Source organism: Halichoerus grypus, chromosome 14, assembly GCF_964656455.1.
Source record: "Halichoerus grypus chromosome 14, mHalGry1.hap1.1, whole genome shotgun sequence".
NCBI classification, from domain to species: domain Eukaryota; kingdom Metazoa; phylum Chordata; class Mammalia; order Carnivora; family Phocidae; genus Halichoerus; species Halichoerus grypus.
Window position 1 is genome coordinate 67,852,049 of NC_135725.1, and position 18,646 is coordinate 67,870,694.

At 38.7% G+C, this 18,646-nt stretch overlaps 1 protein-coding gene across 3 annotated transcripts in view; it reads left to right on the top strand.

Moving 5' to 3' along the window:
* Nucleotides 1–18,646, top strand: part of SLC44A1 (solute carrier family 44 member 1) — a 196,540-nt gene that overhangs the window by 127,123 nt on the left and 50,771 nt on the right. For all 3 annotated transcript variants that reach the window (XM_036111437.2, XM_036111439.2, XM_036111440.2), the window contains exon 13: nucleotides 5,387–5,524. In XM_036111437.2, coding sequence (XP_035967330.1) covers nucleotides 5,387–5,524 — 138 coding nt within the window. The remainder of the gene's footprint in view (nucleotides 1–5,386; nucleotides 5,525–18,646) is intronic.

The following is an 18,646-nucleotide window of genomic DNA, read 5'->3' on the forward strand; positions in this document are numbered from 1 at the left end:
TTTTGAGCACCTACTACCTGATAACATATACTAAGCACTTAATCTATATTATCACTTTCTCTCTACAACTCTATAAGGAAGGTTCATTTCCTCTGTAGAGAAAGTTGAGACTAGCATCTTGTGGCAGACCGTATGACCTAGAGATGGGGGAAGTTTCCAAATCTAAGTTTGTGTAGTTGTTGCCACGATATCACCCTGTTTCCCATATAAATATATACCCTTTTTATGCAACATAAAGAAGACTATAGATTATTATAGAGAGTATGCAAACATCTCAAACTTTCATGTTGCATGCTATAAACTAAAACAAGTGATGGTTTTAAAGACAATTTAAGATTTGCAACATATTTTTAATTCTTATATCTCTTAAAAAGTCTAAGAATTTAGAACCAAACTGAATGAAACGGATGGTGTAGGTGGGAGTTTTTGCCCCCTCCATTCCTCACTCAAAATAAGAAAGGGGTAATTTTAATTACTTTTTCTCTCATTTAATTTACAATGATCCACACATAGAGTTGCACATATCTGTTCCCTTTCCCTACCATTGTTGTCTAGCTCTCCCCTATTGAGTTATTATATAAAGATTTTAAAGAGAATTTTTAGGTCTGTAAGTGAAGAAAGGAAAGTGTGGAAATGTAAACGCTGTATTCTGGGACATGTGGCCAAGCAGGCCTGGGTTATCTACATGGGGACCTTCTACCCTAACATTTTCTTCCATGTGACCAGGACTTTCTCACCTCATCCTGTCACACACCGATGTGACCAGGGACCGCTTGGGCCTAATAGTCATCCTTTTAAAATGCTTCCTGGAGGGTGATCACCTTTTATCTTGCTTCCGGGAGTTATATAGCCTTAAGCCTCCATCCTGCCTGAGCAATTGTTGGGCACTCGCTAAATGTTAATCATTGATGCCTCTCTGCGGGAGGTTTAGCTCAAGATCAGGAAGGCTGTCTGAGAAGGGAGGTGGGCTGGAAAAATCTCATCCAAGTAGTAGAGCAGAAAGTTCAGAGAACAGTAATAGGGAAAGCCACAAAGAACTCAGTATTTCTTGAGAATCTTAGCGTGAATCCTTGCAGACAAGGAGGTATAGAAGTGGAAGGAAATTTTCACTAGCCTGCTGTGATCTGTAGTACAGTTTTCCTCCTGAAGAGGTCATCTTGACCTCTGTGTGTCACATGCAGCTCATCTTTCTGCCTTGGGAGTGGGAGAAAGAGCTTACAAAATATCCACTTAACTTTTTTCGGTTAGGCTGAATACAAAGGAGCTGCACAGATCTGTAGGAATATTGCCAAGAAAGCTAAATTTCTATGAGCGTATCCAACCCTGGAACTTAGGAGTGGAGAAAAGAAATTATTGCTGCCTCCTTCCCTGTCCACAAATAAATAGGCTTCTGCTCTAAATGTAGATGGGATGGGTGGGGCAGCGTGGGGAGAGAAGAAAGAAGCAGGAGAGGAGGAATAATAATTTCTTCTGAAATTATTGAAAAACAGAAAAGCTTTTATGGTTTAGTTTGGGGATGTTAGGCTCCTCTGAGTTAGCTGGTCTGATGATAGAGGAGAGAGATTGGAGGTATGGGGATCCTCTCTTGCTTCTGTCTCTTTCAGAGAAGGTCCTTTTCAAACTGGGAAGGGTAGAATAGCATAGTTAAGAGTGAGTTGTTGATCCTCATTGAGGAGGTGAAATTTAAGACAGTACCTACTTGATTTAAATGGGTTATCCAATATCTTTGATTCTAGACATTATAATGCTTTTTTTTTTTTTTAACTTCAGGAAGCATGTCATAACAATATATAGTTAATATGGCAGGGTATTGTCCCCTGAAAACTTGTTATAAAGTAACTGGTTCATTAGTCTCTTGATTATGTCTTAGAATAAGGGAAGTAAGGTATTTTCCTTATGGGATGTTCTGTTTCAAATCACTACAGACATCTGTAAGTCATTGAATTGAAGAATTATAGTGAAAGATGCTGAAAGACTTGGAAGTTGTAGAGAAAGGCACTAGAAGATTGGAAATGAGGAAATGTGATTCGTATTTCAAAAGGGATAAGAAGATGGGTTGACAAGGTTGATATTGTTCCTGGGCAATACTCTAGAACAGGGGTCAGCAAAGTTTTTCTGTAAAGGAACAGATCGTAAATATATTTGGCTTTGTGGCCATATAGACTCTGTCACAATTGCTCAGTTCTGCCATTGTAGCATGAAAACAGCTATAAATGCCATGTAAGCAAATGAACATTGCTGTGTTCCAATAAAACTTTATTTATAGAAGTAGGAGCAGTCCAGATTTGGCCCACAGGTGGTAGTTTGACATCCTCTGCTTTAGAATAAATTATTAAGTGGGTTTTTGGGGGGGTTTTGTTTTTGTTTTTGTTTTTTGTGAGTATGGAGGGAACTGGTCAGTCTTCATTCTTCGGGAATAGATCAGGACTAGGAAGTTCTTCTCCATCATTTTTCAGCAGAGTTACTATTATTACATAAGATCAAAAGTATAGTTTATTTTGATGTCATTGAGGCATTTGGCAGAATGTTTCAAAGGAAGCTTTAGAGATGAAGAAATGTAGACCACTGCAATTAGGTAGTTAACTCTTCAGTGCCTGCTATCTTTGAACTGATAAGAAGCATTGGCTGATGACACTATGAGAGCAAGCAGCAAATGAATGATACCAGAATAATCTAATAGTATCATTTCTTTAAAAGACTCTGTATGTTAGCTTTTGAGATAAAAAGAACTGCAAACATGACGTAGTAGTGTACTCTGATAATAAATTACCCCAATATGTTTGATGGAATTATATATAGTAAAATGATACTGTCTTTCTCAAAGAGCATCATTGTACCCCACTGCTCCCTTCCTGAAAACGTAGTGTCCCACTCAGTATAGTTTTCTTTCCTTGGCCCTAAAACACACTGTAGTTTTTTTTTAAGATTTTATTTATTTATTTGACAGAGAGAGAGAGCAGGGGGAGTGGCAGGCAGAGGGAGAGGGAGAAGCGGGCTCCCTGCTGAGCAAGGAGCCCCATGCGGGACTGGATCCCAGGACCCCAGGATCATGACCTGAGCCAAAGGCAGACACTTAACCCACTGAGCCACCCAGGCGCCCCTATACTGTATTTATAATCAATAAATTTAATTGTATAATGGCAAATTAAATTTTTGGTGACTCAGACTTCATCTTCATACCAGGTTCCTATTAACTAACAAGCATACAATAGGAACATTCATAAATTAAAAACTGTATCTCCCAAGCTCAGTGTTTAAACGGGAGTGGGGGGGGCACTTGGGTGGGCTCGGTGTTAAGCGTCTGCGTTTGGCTCAGGTCATGATCCCAGGGTCCTGGGATCGAGCCCCGCATCGGGCTCCCTGCTCCGCGGGAAGCCTGCTTCTCCCTCTCCCACTCCCCCTGCTTGTGTTCCCTCTCCGGCTGTCTTTCTCTCTGTCAAATAAATAAAATCTTTAAAAAAATAAATAAACAAACAAACGGGAGTGGGCGATACAGGCTTCCAGTTACAGAATGAATAAGTCGTGGGGATGAAAGGTACAGCATAGGGAAGATAGTCAGCGGTGTCATACTGTGTGGTGGCAGATGGTAGCCACACTCGTGAGCAGCGCATAACTTACAGAGTTGTGGAGTCAGTTGTGGAGTTGTATAGCCTAAACTAATGTAACGTTGTCAACTGCACTACAATTTAAAAAGAAGACTTTACAGGGGCTCCTAGGTGTCTCAGTAGGTTGAGCATCTCACTCTTGGCTTTGGCTCAGGTCATGATCTCAGGGTCATGAGATCAAGCCCTGCATCAGGCGCCACGCTGAGCACAGAGTCTACTTGAGATTCTCTCTCCCTCTCCCTCTATCCCTCCCCTTGCTCCCATGCGCACGCGCACTCTCTCTCTCTCTCTAATAAATAAAATCTTTTAAAAAAAGTAAACAAAACTTCACAGATAACACAATGTAAAATAAGCCCTTCATGTGCAGCAGTTTTCCAACAACTTTAACATTCTGGACTCACCAACAATTTAAGTCCACACTAAACCAAAAATTCCTCAGGATTATAAGTTTTAGTCACAAAACCTACATACTTTCCCTTCCGAAGACTCAGAAGTATTTGATGTTCTGGCATGTATTCACGTTTCCCAGAAAATGTCAATCCTATTCTAGAATGCAGTGTACAAAGGGGAAAAAATTCAGCGTCTGTGACAGAGGGTCAGAGAGGACACGGAGCAGCAGAAGCAGGTATAATTGAATAAGTGTGTCAGCTGGGACTCAGTACTACAAGGGACAGAAAGCCAGCTCCATCTGGCCTAAAAAAAGAGAGAGCGAGGAAGGGGGAGGGAGAGAAAGGAGTGATTCTTAGCAATTTATTAGCTTCTGTGGCTGTAAAGTCCAGAAATGTGGCTAGTTCCTAATCATGCAAACATTGTCGCCAAGTACAAGTCACTGGTTTCTCTCTGCTCTTACTTCCATGATGGTAGCCTTGCCCTCTCTTTCACATTGTGACCTTCACCAGCTTCAGGCTCTTCCCATTATGTTGGCCAAACAGCCCTGACAGTTCTTACCCTCACACCTCGCTATTCAGGAAAATGAGAGAGCTGCTTTGTCAGGAGCTCCTATGGAAGAAGAAGGAGAAGAACTCCAGAAGCCCCAGGGTTCCCTTATCTTTTGCTTTCATTGGCTCCATTAGTTTATGTACCAGTCCCTGAACCCGTTGTTGTGGAGGTGGGTAGAACGTGCTGATTGGCTTATATCAACCAAGGCCCACCCCCCAGGGCTAGAGGTAATGTCCCCCACTCAGACTCTAAGAGAATGGGGAAGGACTGTTTTCTCAAAGGGGACTTAGGGTCCTGCTCCCAGGAGGGAGGGGTATGTTGGGCAACAAACAGCTGTCTACTACAAGAACTTTAAGAAGTGATAGCATGGAGGAAAGCACCAAAGAGGAGGTCTTCTAGATAAACAGCACAGCATCTTTGTGCTTTTTACCTATTTGTGTAGCTTTTAAAGCATCACTGATATGGTAATAATGCATCCCTGATACTCATAGTGATGAACCTGAGACATCTAGGAAAGGTTAAATTATGTTTGATTTACTGAGACGGGGAAGAAGTTAATGGATGTTGGAAAGGTTTATGTGTGTGTTAATAAATATCAGTGTTTTAAAAGGACTTAAATAAGCCAACCGAAAAGCTCTTTTTATCATATTGGGTTTTTTGTGTTGTTTTTTTTTTTAATGTCTAGTATTCCCTTGTGCTTAATCTTAACCTGTACCTCACCAGAGCCATGCGTTTAACTGTGAACTGTTTTCACAAGCTGTGCTTTAAGTGTATTTGGTTTATATCTTAACAAAGTAAAATTACATTTATTGATGAAAATACTGTTTTTTGCTTTTGTCCAGAATGCATACACAGCCACAGCCATCAACAGCACCAACTTCTGCACCTCTGCGAAGGATGCCTTTGTCATTCTTGTGGAGAATGCTTTACGGGTGGCTGCCATCAACACAGTGGGGGATTTCATGTTATTCCTAGGCAAGGTAAGACCAAATACGTTATCTGGGACATACAGTGAATTTTTGCATACATATATTTGCTTTTTCATTTGAAAAATATCTAGCCCACCAAAAAACTAAAAGTAATATATGTAATATAAAAGAAGCACTTACAAAGCCCTTAGTATGTGTCGGGTACTGTTCTAAGTACTTTACCTGTATGGTGCTCATTTAATCCTAGCAACAAATTTGTAAAGGAAGTTCTGTTATTATCCTCATTTTACAGATGGGGAACTGAGACATAGCAGTTAAGTAATCTGTCCATGTTTCTCCTTACACATTTTGATCTGTAAAGAATTCAGGAATAGTCTGCTTAGTGGTTAGGGGTGCTGTATCTGGAGCCTGACTACCTTGATTTAAATCCTGGCTCTGTTACTTACTAGCTGTGTGACCTGAGGCAGGGTACATAACCATTCTGTGCCTCAGTTTGTTCATCTATGGAAGTGGGATAATAACAGAGCCAAACCTCTAGGGTTGTGAGGATTAGACGGTTAATACATGTAGTTTACCTAAGATGGTGCTTGACACATTGTAAGTTCTCGATGAATGTTGGCTGTCATTGTTACTGTATATAAATGCCTTTAAAACAGAGCTGTGTGGGAATGAGACTTACCTGTCCTTAAAGTGTCTGAAAAGAGCTAATTTTTCTATATTATTAAAATCTGCAGAATAATAAATAACATTATAATTGGATTTTTTGTATCTGTAGTTCAAACCATAAAATACTCAGAAAATTTGAAAAATTGAACTGACACCACCATAACCGAATAATATCATTTTTATATATTTCCTCCCAGTGTTTTTTCATAGGCTTATATATCTTTAGTCCAACAATCATAGCATACTTACCAGTTTGTTCTGCCCTTTGTGTTTATATTATATCGTATCCAGTTCTCCTATTGCTTTGATAATCTTCATAATTATTCATAATCATGATGGGTAGTATTTTATCAAATGCTATTCGTAGACATTCTCTTACTACTAAACACTTAGGTTATTCCAGCCACTGTGTTTTGAAAATGTTTTTGAAAAGGAAAAAATACTTGGTGTAGAGAGGCCAAGATACCAACTGTGCAGTTGTTTTGAAAATCTGTGATTAAACTTATACTATTGGATTTGTTCTCGTCATGTTTTTACAAGAGGAAATGTTTTATAGTAAGGATTGAATGAGTCAGTCCATGTTAAGGACTGAGTATAGTGCTTGACACTCTTATTAACTATTGCTATTATTTATATGCTATATGACTAATTTAGGAAGCCTTCAGATTTTTTGTCTATTTTATGTTTTACATATTTATAATTTATCCCTACTGCTAAGAAGGATATGAGGCAGCTTAAAATATGAACACATGCACACAGAGCAGTTAAAATAGAAGAGAAGCCATATAGAGGAATAACAGAAAATTATATTCAGGGGCAGCATTTTTTAAAAAATTTTTTTTATTGTTATGTTAATCACCATACATTACATCATTAGTTTTTGATGTAGTGTTCCATGATTCATTGTTTGTGCATAACACCCAGTGCTCCATGCAGAACGTGCCCTCTTTAATACCCATCACCAGGCTAACCCATCCTCCCACCCCCTTCCCCTCTAGAACCCTCAGTTTGTTCTTCAGAGTCCATAGTCTCTCATGGTTCATCTCCCTCTCTGATTTCCCCCCCCTTCATTCTTCCCCTCCTGCTATCTTCTTCTTCTTCTTTTTTTTTTTCTTAACATATCTTGCATTATTTGTTTCAGAGGTACAGATCTGTGATTCAACAGTCTTGCACAATTCACAGCACTCACCATAGCACATACCCTCCCCAATGTCTATCACCCAGCCACCCCATCCCTCCCACCCCACCCCCCACTCCAGCAACCCTCAGTTTGTTTCCTGAGATTAAGAATTCCTCATATCAATGAGGTCATATGATACATGTCTTTCTCTGACTGACTTATTTCGCTCAGCATAACACTCAGGGGCAGCATTTGATCATGATGGTGATTTTAGTAAACTCTGACGGAGACACTTGCTCAGTACTAGGTACTGAGGAGTGTACTTTATATGAAGTGTTATTCGTCCTCTCCTGTAGGGTAAGCCACTACTATTATCTTCATTTTATAGCAGAGGAAGCCAAAGTTTAAAGAACTAGAATGTGACAGAGCTGGAGTTCAAACTTAGGTCTGTCTGACTTCTCAGTTTTCAGTCACTATGTGCTGACATTAAGTTTGCCCTTGGACTTTTTTTTTTTTTAAGTCTTTTGATTCAGTAATTCTGTTGATGGTAAACCACTGCTAGAAATAATTCTAAATACAGAAAAATACAGCATTATTTCTAATAGTTACCAGTTGCAAAAAATCTACTGCTTACCAATAGAGAAATGGTTAGAAATAATAGCAGACTATTACCCACCTGTTACATCATGTTTTTCATTAAAAGTTTATAATACGATCAGTACATATGACAAGTGAAAAGGCTGAGTAAAACTACTTGACTATAACTGTTTAAGAATGTACATGAGAAAGAATTACTCTCTCAAAATGTTAATGATTATCTTTGGATATTGAAAATATGAGTGAGAGGGAAAAGCAAGATGGCGGAGGAGTAGGAGACCTAAATTTCGTCTGGTCCCAGGAATTCAGCTAGATAGGTGTCAAACCATTCAGAACACCTACAAAATCAACAGGAGATTGAAGAAAACAATAGCAGCAACTCTCTGAACAGAAAAGCGACCACTTTCTGGAAGGTAGGACATGCGGAGAAGTGAATCCGAGGCAATATTTGGGAAGATAGACCGAGGGGGGAGGGAGCCACCATCGGCCAGTTACCGGGAAATGATAGAGCAGAGGAGCCTTGGAACTTTTAGAAGTCTGCTCCGCTGAGGGACGTCGCTCCAGTGGCTAAGCGGGGGGTGGAACCCTCACTGGGACAGTGTGGTCTCAGGACCCTTGGGGTCACAGAAAGACCGGGGGGTGCCTGAGTACGGCAGAGCTCCCAGGTATCGGAGCAGGGAAGCCAGCTACAGAGACGGAGCCGAGGAGTGGGCTCTCAGCTCAGAGTTGCCATAAACCATGATCCACGGCAGAGTCCGGACCACTGCCCAACAAGCGGCAGATCCGGGGAGACTCTCCTTCCTCCCCCGGGAGAAGTAGTGTGGGAGCACACCGCAGGACTCTGCTGGGTTTGGAGACTCCAAACAGGGTTGGGTGTAGGAGGTAGAAATGCTCGGTCACAAGCCAGGTGAGCACAGAGTGAGGCTGGAGACCGCAGAGACAGGAGTGATTGACTGCTTTTCTCTGGGGGCTCACTTTTGGAGGGGGGGCCCCAGCTGTCGGCTCCTCTGGGACCAGAGATTGGGAGGCCGCCATTTTCATTCTCGTCCTCCAAAGCTGTACAGAAAGCTTTCAGGGAACAAAAGGTACCGAGAGCAAACCTGAACAGATTACCTAGCCTGGCCCCTGACAAGGGTGTTGCAATTCCGCCTCAGGCAAAGACATTTGAGAATCACTGCAATGGGCCCCTCCCCCAGAAGATCAGCAAGAACAGCCAGCCAAGACCAAGTTTACCGATCAATGAGAATGGCAAAACTCCAGCACTAGGGGAATACAGCACATAGAATTCATGGCTTTTTCCCCATGATTCTTTAGTCTTTCAAAGTTAACTTTTAAAATTTTCTTTATTTTTTTCTTTTTCTATTTTTTTATTTGAATTTTTCTTCTTTCCTTTTTCAACCAACATCTTAACTTATCAATTCCTTTTTTAAAGTCTTTTTTAATTTTCATTTTTACCCTCATATTCTATCCCTTCATTGTATTTAACCTTATTTTATATATATATATATATATATGTATGTATAAGTTTTTCTTTCTTTAAAATTTTGGGATACAGTTTCTTCTAATGGTCCAAAATATACCCTAAATCTAGTGTATGACTTTGTCCTAGTTTCCCGCCTGATCACATTCTCTCTTTTTTTAAAGTTTTTTTCATTCTTTTTTCAACCAACTTCTTATCTTACCAATTCCTTTTTTAAAAACTTTTTTAATTTTCATCTTTACCGTCATATTCTATCCCTTCATCGTATTTACCCTTACTTTTGTATATATATAAGTTTTTCTTTCTTTAAAAATTTGGGAGGCAATTTCTTCTAACAGACCAAAATATACCCAAAATCTAGTGTGTGGCTCTGTTCTATTCACTAGCCTGATCATATTCTTTTTTTTTTTTTTCCTTTCTTTTCCCCCTGGTTTCGGGTCTCTTCTGATTTGTTTAGTGTATATTTTTCTGGGGTCGTTGTTACCCTTTTAGCATTTTGTTCTCTCATTCATCTATTCTCCTCTGGACAAAATGACAAGGTGGAAAAACTCACCTCAAAAAAAAGAACAAGAGGCAGTACCGACTGCCAGGGACCTAATCAATACAGACATTAGTAAGATGTCAGAACTAGAGTTCAGTATGACTATTATAAAGATACTAGCTGGGCTTGAAAAAAACATAGAAGATACTAGAGAATCCCTTTCTGGAGAAATAAAAGAACTAAAACCTAACCAAGTCAAAATCAAAAAGGCTACTAATGATGTGCAATCAAAAATGGAGGCTCTAACTGCTAGGATAAATGAGGCAGAAGAAAGAATTAGTGATATAGAAGACCAAATGATGGAAAATAAAGAAGCTGAGAAAAAGATAAACAACTACTGGATCACGAGAGAATTTGAGAGATAAGTGATACCATAAAGCGAAATAACATTAGAATAATTGGGATCCCAGAAGAAGAAGAAAGAGAGGGGCAGAAGGTATATTAGAGCAAATTATAGCAGAGAACTTCCCAAATTTGGGGAAGGAAACAGGCATCAAAATCTAGAGGCACAGAGAACCCCCTTCAAAATCAATAAAAATAGGTCAACACCCTGACATCTAATAGTAAAACTCACAAGTCTCAGAGACAAAGAGAAAATCCTGAAAGCAGCTCAGAACAAGAGATCTGTAACCTACAACGGTAGAAACATTAGATTGGCAGCAGACCTATCCACAGAGACCTGGCAAGCCAAAAAGGACTGGCATTATATATTCAGAGCACTAAACGAGAAAAATAAGCAGCCAAGAATACTATATCCAGCTAGGCTGTCACTGAAAATAGAAGGAGAGATAAAAAGCTTCCAGGACAAACAAGAACTAAAAGAATTTGCCAACACCAAACCAGCCCTACCAGAAATATTGAAAGGGGTCCTTTAAGCAAAGAAAGAGCCTAAAAGTAACATAAACCAGAAAGGAACAGAGACAATATACAGTAACAGTCACCTCATAGGCAGTACAGTTGCACTAAATTCATATCTTTCAATACTTACCCTGAATGTAAATGGGCTAAATGCAACAATCAAAAGACACAGGTTATCAGATTGGATTAAAAAACAAGACCCATTGATATGCTGTCTGCAAGAGACTCATTTTAGACCTGAAGACACCTCCAGATTGAAAGTGAGGGGGTGGAAAACCATTTATCATGCTAATGGACATCAAAAGAAAGCTGGGGTGGCAATCCTTATCAGACAAATTAGATTTTAAACCAAAGACTATAAGAGATGAGGAAGGACAGTACATCATACTTAAAGGGTCTATCCAACAAGAAAATCTAACAATTTTAAATATCTATGCCCCTAACATGGGAGCAGCCAATTATATAAGCCAATTAATACCAAAATCAAAGAAACACATCGACAATAATACAATAATAGTAGGGGACTTTAACACCCCCCTCACTGAAATGGACAGATCATCTAAGCAAAAGATCAACAAGGAAATTAAGGCTTTAAATGACACACTGGACCAGATGGACTTCACAGATCTCTTCAGAACATTCCATCCCAAAGCAACAGAATACACATTCTCCTCTAGTGCACATGGAACATTCTCCAGAATAGATCACATCCTGGGTCACAAATCAGTTCTCAACTGGTACCAAAAGATTAGGATCATTCCCTGCATATTTTCGGACTACAGTGCTTTGAAACTAGAATTCAATCACAGAGGAGGGTTGGAGAGAACTCAAATACATGGAGGATAAAGAGCATCCTACTAAAAAATGAATGGGTCAACCAGGAAATTAGAGAAGAATTAAAAAAATTCATGGAAACAAATGAAAATGAAAATACAACTGTTCAAAATCTTTGGGATGCAGGAAAGGCGGTCCTAAGAGGAAAGTATATAGCAATACAAGCCTTCCTCAAGAAACAAGAAAGGTCTCAAGTACACAACCTAACCCTACACCTAAAGGAGCTGGAGAAAGAACAGCAAATAAAGCCTAAACCCAGCAGGAGAAGAGAAATAATAAAGATCAGAGCAGAAATCAATGAAATAGAAACCAAAAGAACAGTAGAACAGATCAAGGAAACTAGGAGCTGGTTCTTTAAAGAATTAATAAAATTGATAAACCCCTGGCCAGACTTATTAAAAAGAAAAGAGAAAGAACCCAAATAAATAAAATCATGAATGAAAGAGGAGAGATCACAACCAACACCAAAGAAATACAGTTACAAGAACATATTATGAGCAACTATATGGCAGCCAGTTAGACAGTCTGGAAGCAATGGATGCATTCCTAGAGACATATAAACTACCAAAACTGAACCAGGAAGAAATAGAAAACCTGAACAGACCCATAACCAGTAAGGAAATTGAAGCAGTAATCAAAAATTTTCCAACAAACAAGAGCCCAGGGCCAGATGGCTTCCCAGGGGAATTCTACCATTTAAAGAAGAAATAATACCTGTTCTTCTGAAACTGTTCCAAAAAATAGAAATGGAAGGAAAACTTCCAAACTCATTTTATGAGGCCAGCATTACCTTGATCCCCAAACCAGACAAAGACCCCATCAAAAAGGAGAACTACAGACCAATATCCCTGATGAACATGGATGCAAAAATTCTCACCAAAATACTAGCCAATAGGATCCAAAAAGGATTATTCACCACGACCAAGTGGGATTTATTCCTGGGCTGCAAGGGCTGCAAGGTTGATTCAACATCCACAAATCAATCAATGTGATACAGTACATTAATAAAAGAAAGAACAAGAACCATATGATCCTCTCAATAGATGCAGAAAAAGATTTGACAAAGTACAGCATCCTTTCTTGATTTAAAGTCTTCAGATTGTAGGGATAGAGGGTACATACCTCAATATCTTAAAAGCCATCTATGAAAAACCCACAGCAAATATCATTCTCAATGGGGAAAAACTGAGAGCTTTTCCCCTAAGGCCAGGAACACTGCAGGGATGTCCACTCTCACTACTGCTGTTCAGCATAGTAGTAGAAGTCCTAGCCTCAGCAATGACAACAAAAAGAAATAAAAGGCATCCGAATTGGCAAAGAAGTGAAACTCTCACTTTTTGCAGATGATACGATACTTTATGTGGAAAACCCAAAAGACTCCACCCCAAAACTGCTAGAACTCATACAGGAATTCAGTAAAATGGCAGGATATAAAATCAATGCACAGAAATCAGTGGCATTCCTATACACCAACAACAGGACAGAAGAAAGAGAAATTAAGGAGTCGATCCCATTTACAGTTGCACCCAAAACCGTAAGATACCTCAGAATAAATCTAACCAAAGAGGCAAAGGATCTGTACTCAGAAAACTATAGAATACTCATGAAAGAAATTGAAGACACAAAGAAATGGAAAAACGTTCCATGCTCATGGATTGGAAGAACAAATATTGTGAAAATGTCTATGCTACCTGGAGCAATCTACCCATTTAATGCAATCCCCATCAAAATACCATCCACTTTTTTCAAAGAAATGGAACAAATAATCCTAAAATTTGTATGGAACCAGAAAAGACCCCGAATAGCCAGAGGAATGTTGAAAAAGAAAAGCAAAGCTGGTGGCATCACAATTCCGGACTTCAAGCTCTATTACAAAGCTGTCATCATCAAGACAGTATGGTACTGGCACAAAAACAGACATGTAGATCAGTGGAACAGAATAGAGAGCCCAGAAATGGACCCTCAACTCTATGGTCAGCTAATCTTCGACAAAACAGGAAAGAACGTCCAATGGAAAAAAGAGAGTCTCTTCAACAAATGGTGTTGGGAAAATTGGACAGCCACATGCAGAAGAATGAAACTGGACCATTTCCTTACACCACACACAAAAATAGACTCAAAATGGATGAAAGACCTAAATGTGAGACAGGAATCCATCAAAATCCTTGAGGAGAACACAGGCAGCAACCTCTTTGACCTCGGCTGCAGCAACTTCTTCCTAGAAACATCGCCAAAGGCAAGGGAAGCAAGGGCAAAAATGAACTATTGGGACTTCATCAAGATAAAAAGGTTTCGTACAGCAAAGGAAACAGTCAACAAAACCAAAAGACAACCAACAGAATGGGAGAAGATATTTGCAAATGACATATCAGATAAAGGGCGAGTATCCAAAATCTATAAAGAACTTATCAAACTCAACACCCAAAGAACAAAGAATCCAATCAAGAAATGGGCAGAAGACATAAACAGACATTTTTCCAAAGAAGACATCCAAATGGCCAACAGACACATAAAAAAGTGCTCAACATTGCTCGGCATCAGGGAAATCCAAACCAAAACCTCAATGAGATACCACCTCACACCAGTCAGAATGGCTAAAATTAACAAGCCAGGAAACAACAGATGTTGGCGTGGATGCGGAAAAAGGGGAACCCTCCTACACTGTTGGTGGGAATGCAAGCTGGTGCAGCCACTCAGGAAAACAGTATGGAGGTTCCTCAAAAAGTTGAAAATAGAGCTACCCTACGACCCATCAATTTTACTACTGGGTATTTACCCCAAAGATACAAATGTAGTGATCTGAAGGGGCACATTCACCCAAATGTTTATAACAGCAATGTCCACAATAGCCAAGCTATGGGAAGAGCCTAGATGTCCATCAACAGATGAATGGATAAAGAAGAGGTGGTATATATATGTATACATACACACACACACACACACACACACACACACACACACACACACTGGAATATTATGCAGCCATCAAAAAAAATGAAATCTTGCCATTTGCAACAACGTGGATGAAACTAGAGGGTATTGTGCTAAGCAAAATAACTCAATCAGAGAAAGACAAGTATCATATGATCTCACTGATATGAGGAATTTGAGAAACAAGACAGAGGATCATAGGGGAAGGGAGAGAAAAATGAAACAAGACGAAACCAGAGAGGGAGACAAACCATAAGAGACTCTTAATCTCAGGAAACAAACTGATGGTTGCTGGAGTGGAGGGGGGTGGGAGGGATGGGGTGGCTGGGTGATGGACATTGGGGAGGGTATGTGCTATGGTGAGCGCTGTGAATTGTGTAAGACTGATGAATCACAGACATGTACCCCTGAAACAAATAATACATTATATGGTAATAAAATCATAAAAAAAAAAAAAAAAGAAAGACAGTATGAGTGATTCCAAACCCCTCCCCCTGCTTTACCATAATGAAATAAATTTCTCTATATTAAATATGCATTTTTTATAATGGATAAATACAGAGATGATAAAATATAGTGTTTTAAAATTGACTTTGAGTTTTTCAGCAGCCTAGTGACCTGTCAAAATTTTTTCTTTAGTTTTATCATAACCTTTTTTTCATTCCACAAATATCCTAGAGTACCCACTAGTAATGTGCTAGAGACTTTTCTGGGTACTGGTTATATACTAGTCAATAAACAAAATTTAAAATCTAGTAGAAAAGTCAGGCTTATATCCCTCTTCTCACTTTATATTATGTTATGAGCATTTCCTGATTTATTAAAAATGTTTTAAACATGGTTATACAATTGTATCATTTATTTAACCAAACCTCCGATTTTTTTTTACAGTTAAACTCTTCTCATTTTACTAATATAAAGTATGATACAGCAAAACTTTTGTATACAAATCCTTGCCTGCATCAGTCCTTATTTCCTGATTCCAGAATCCTAGAAGTAGAATGAATGACTCAGAGTACATAATAGGTTTCTTCATGTGCATTACCAAATTGCTTTCCAGAAACATTTAAGTTTGAATAATAAAAAATTTATAACACTGTAAAAAAATTGCCTTTAAAACCATGAAAGATAAACTGTTTTTTAATCCAGATACCCACCCCCCAAAAAATGAGAGGGGAATAAAGTCTTCTGGGTTTCCAACATACTGAGATAAACATTCTTTAGTTTTCTTTTTTAAAAATGTAGTTCTGATCACCGAATACAGTAAATCTTTTGAAAGCATTTCTTTCATTATAATTAAAAGTGGTTGCTAGTATGCAGAAATAGTTTCTGATCAGATAGTTCAAGTGGGTAGATCAGAATAAGCATTATAAAAGACAGGGAGCACCTGGGTGGCTCAGTTGGTTAAGTATCTGCTGTTCAGCTCAGGTCATGATCCCAGAGTCCTGGGATCCCCTGAATTAGGCTCCCTGCTCATCAGAGAGTCTACTTGTCCCCTCTCTCCCTCTGCCCCTCCCCCTGCTCATGCTCTCTCTCTCTCTCTCTCTCTCTGTCTCTGTCTCTCACTCACTCCCTCTCAAATAAAATCGTTTTAAAAAGTAAAAGTGTCAGGAACAGACTATTGATAATATACAACTTGGATTAATCATGAGGTAATCTTGCTGAGTGGAAAACACCAATCCCAGAAAAGTAAATACTGTATGTTTCCATTTATATAACATTCTTATATACCTTTTTTTAAATTAAGTAAGCTCTACACCCAACGTGGGGCTTGAACTGATTATATAACATTCTTGAAATGACAACATTATGGAAATTGGGAACAGATTTGTGGTCACCCAGCTAGAGATGGGGTTGGGGGGAAGAGTAGGGGTAGTAATGAAAGGTTAAAGTGAAGGATCCTTGTGATGATGGAAATGTTCTGTATCTTGACTATGTCAATGTCAATACTGTGGTTGTGGTATTACACTATATACAAGATGTTACCATTGAAGTGAACTGGGTAACAGGTACATGGAATCATTCTGTGTTATTTCTTATGACTATATGTGAATTCAAAATTGTCTCAAAATCTCTATTTGATAATACTTCTTCTAATATTAATTACAGGCAGTTTATTTGGCATTGATGAATAAGAAATGAGAATATGAATTATTACTTAAATAGGTGCTATTTTACTGGTAAATAAAATCTTTCAAAACTTGAGTTCCACGTGGAAAGGGCATCATAAATGCAAGATTTATGGTGGAAATGAAAGGAAGAAACAAAGATTGCCAGGCACTGTGTTACATGCTTTTAGAATGCTTATTTTAACAATTATGGATGTATGTACAATTTATGTCTCTTTTAAAGGCAGAAAAACAGATGCAGAAAGGTTAAATTTCAACTTGCTTGGAGTCACAAAACCAGGAAGTATTAATTCTGTGATTCAAATCTACATCTTTCTGATTCCAAAACTAGCACCCTTTCCTTCCTGCTGCTCACATCCTGCCCTGTGTATGAATCTCTAATATTGTATCACCAATAATTTATCCTGTAGAACAGGAGAGTCTAAACTTTTTAAATCATGTATTTTATTAGAAAAAAATTTTGATCACACTTCCTAATATATTTACATTTATTAATATATGTATAGCTTTTAATAATATGTATTATAAAGCATGGTATAAAAGAAAATTTCAACAAATGTGAGATACAATTTGAAGTTCCAGGTGATCCCCTTAAATACTCCTTGGGTATGTGTACCCTGCTATGGAAACCACTGATACAGACCAGTACTTCTTATAGGCTGCAGACTTTATCAGAATGACCTGAGGTACTTTTTAAATGAATATTGCTGGGCTTCGTCTTAGATTGAACCAACTGGACTCAGGGTAGGGCCCAGGAATCTGTGTTATTCACGAACCCCCCAAGTGATAACCAGCCCCTCCATCGTTTGAGAGCCATTAATGTATCCTCTGCTTGAATAAATGCATGACAGCCTTTCATTATATTTGGGAGTAATTATTACATTTCTTTGACCTTTTTGGCTAAATATCATTAACTCTTGAAGTTGTTTCTAATGTGACAATATCCAGCCTTCCACCTCAACAGCTTTTACCTCAACATTGGTTTGTCCGAGCTACACCTTCTCCCTATAATTGACTTTACTTAACATTTCAATGTGGCTTAACTTTAACTGGTATAATGAGAGCATAAAGAACCTCAGCCCTTCTGTAGGGCGGATATCAAAAATTTGAAGAAGAGATTTCAAAAACAGTGGTTTCATTCTAAAAACCAAAAAGAGTGAAAGAAAATGGATATAATTAGCGATCTGTAGAAGTCACCCCAGAAAGTAAGTAACTGTAAGAGAGGATTCCTGAGTGTTTTCCACAAAAAATGGTGGAGGGTCTTCCAAATTTTGGGCAGACCCAGACTTGCTCCCTAAAATCATCCGAGAAGGGTCAATTTATAGCCTAACCAATATTTCGTCTAATGCATTATAGCTCTTGGTTAAAATAATGGTGAAGGAGAGATGCTTTGGTGTGGGTAAATAGTAGGGAAAAGGCAAGAGAATTCTCAGTCTGCCCATTCTCAGCACTGGGCAAGGAAAGGCTGCTGTGGTTCTAGAGACTCTTTCTTTTCCTTTGTTACTTAATGCTGGATGGTAGGCCAAGTAAGGGGCTGAGCATGACTGTGTTTAGGATTCAGTATAACCTATTGCTGCTTTATATCCATATCCAAGTATTTGCTGAGTTTTTACTTGCAAAGAGTGCTCGAGTTGGCATCGTAAGACCATGATTTGGGTGGTATCTGCTCTTCTGCTCTGTGACCTTGGGCAGGTTGCCTAGTGTCTCTGAGCACGTTTCCCAGTCTATAAAATGAGGGTGATGATGTTTGCCATAAACTATTCAAAGGGACTGAAAAGCTGAACTAAAATGTAGTAAAAGAACCACAAGAAATGTAAAGTGCTGCCTGGGAAGGATCAGAGTAGGTTGTTCTAGATAATAAGCAAATTGGCTATTTCTTGTATTCTTCTATGATGGATGTTTGTGGCAGTCTCTTTCCTCACAGGTAATCCAAATATAAATTTTGTGGCAAATCATATTAAATTTGCCACATATTCTATGTGAAATAAAATATGAAACAAAGAAAAAACTCTTATGT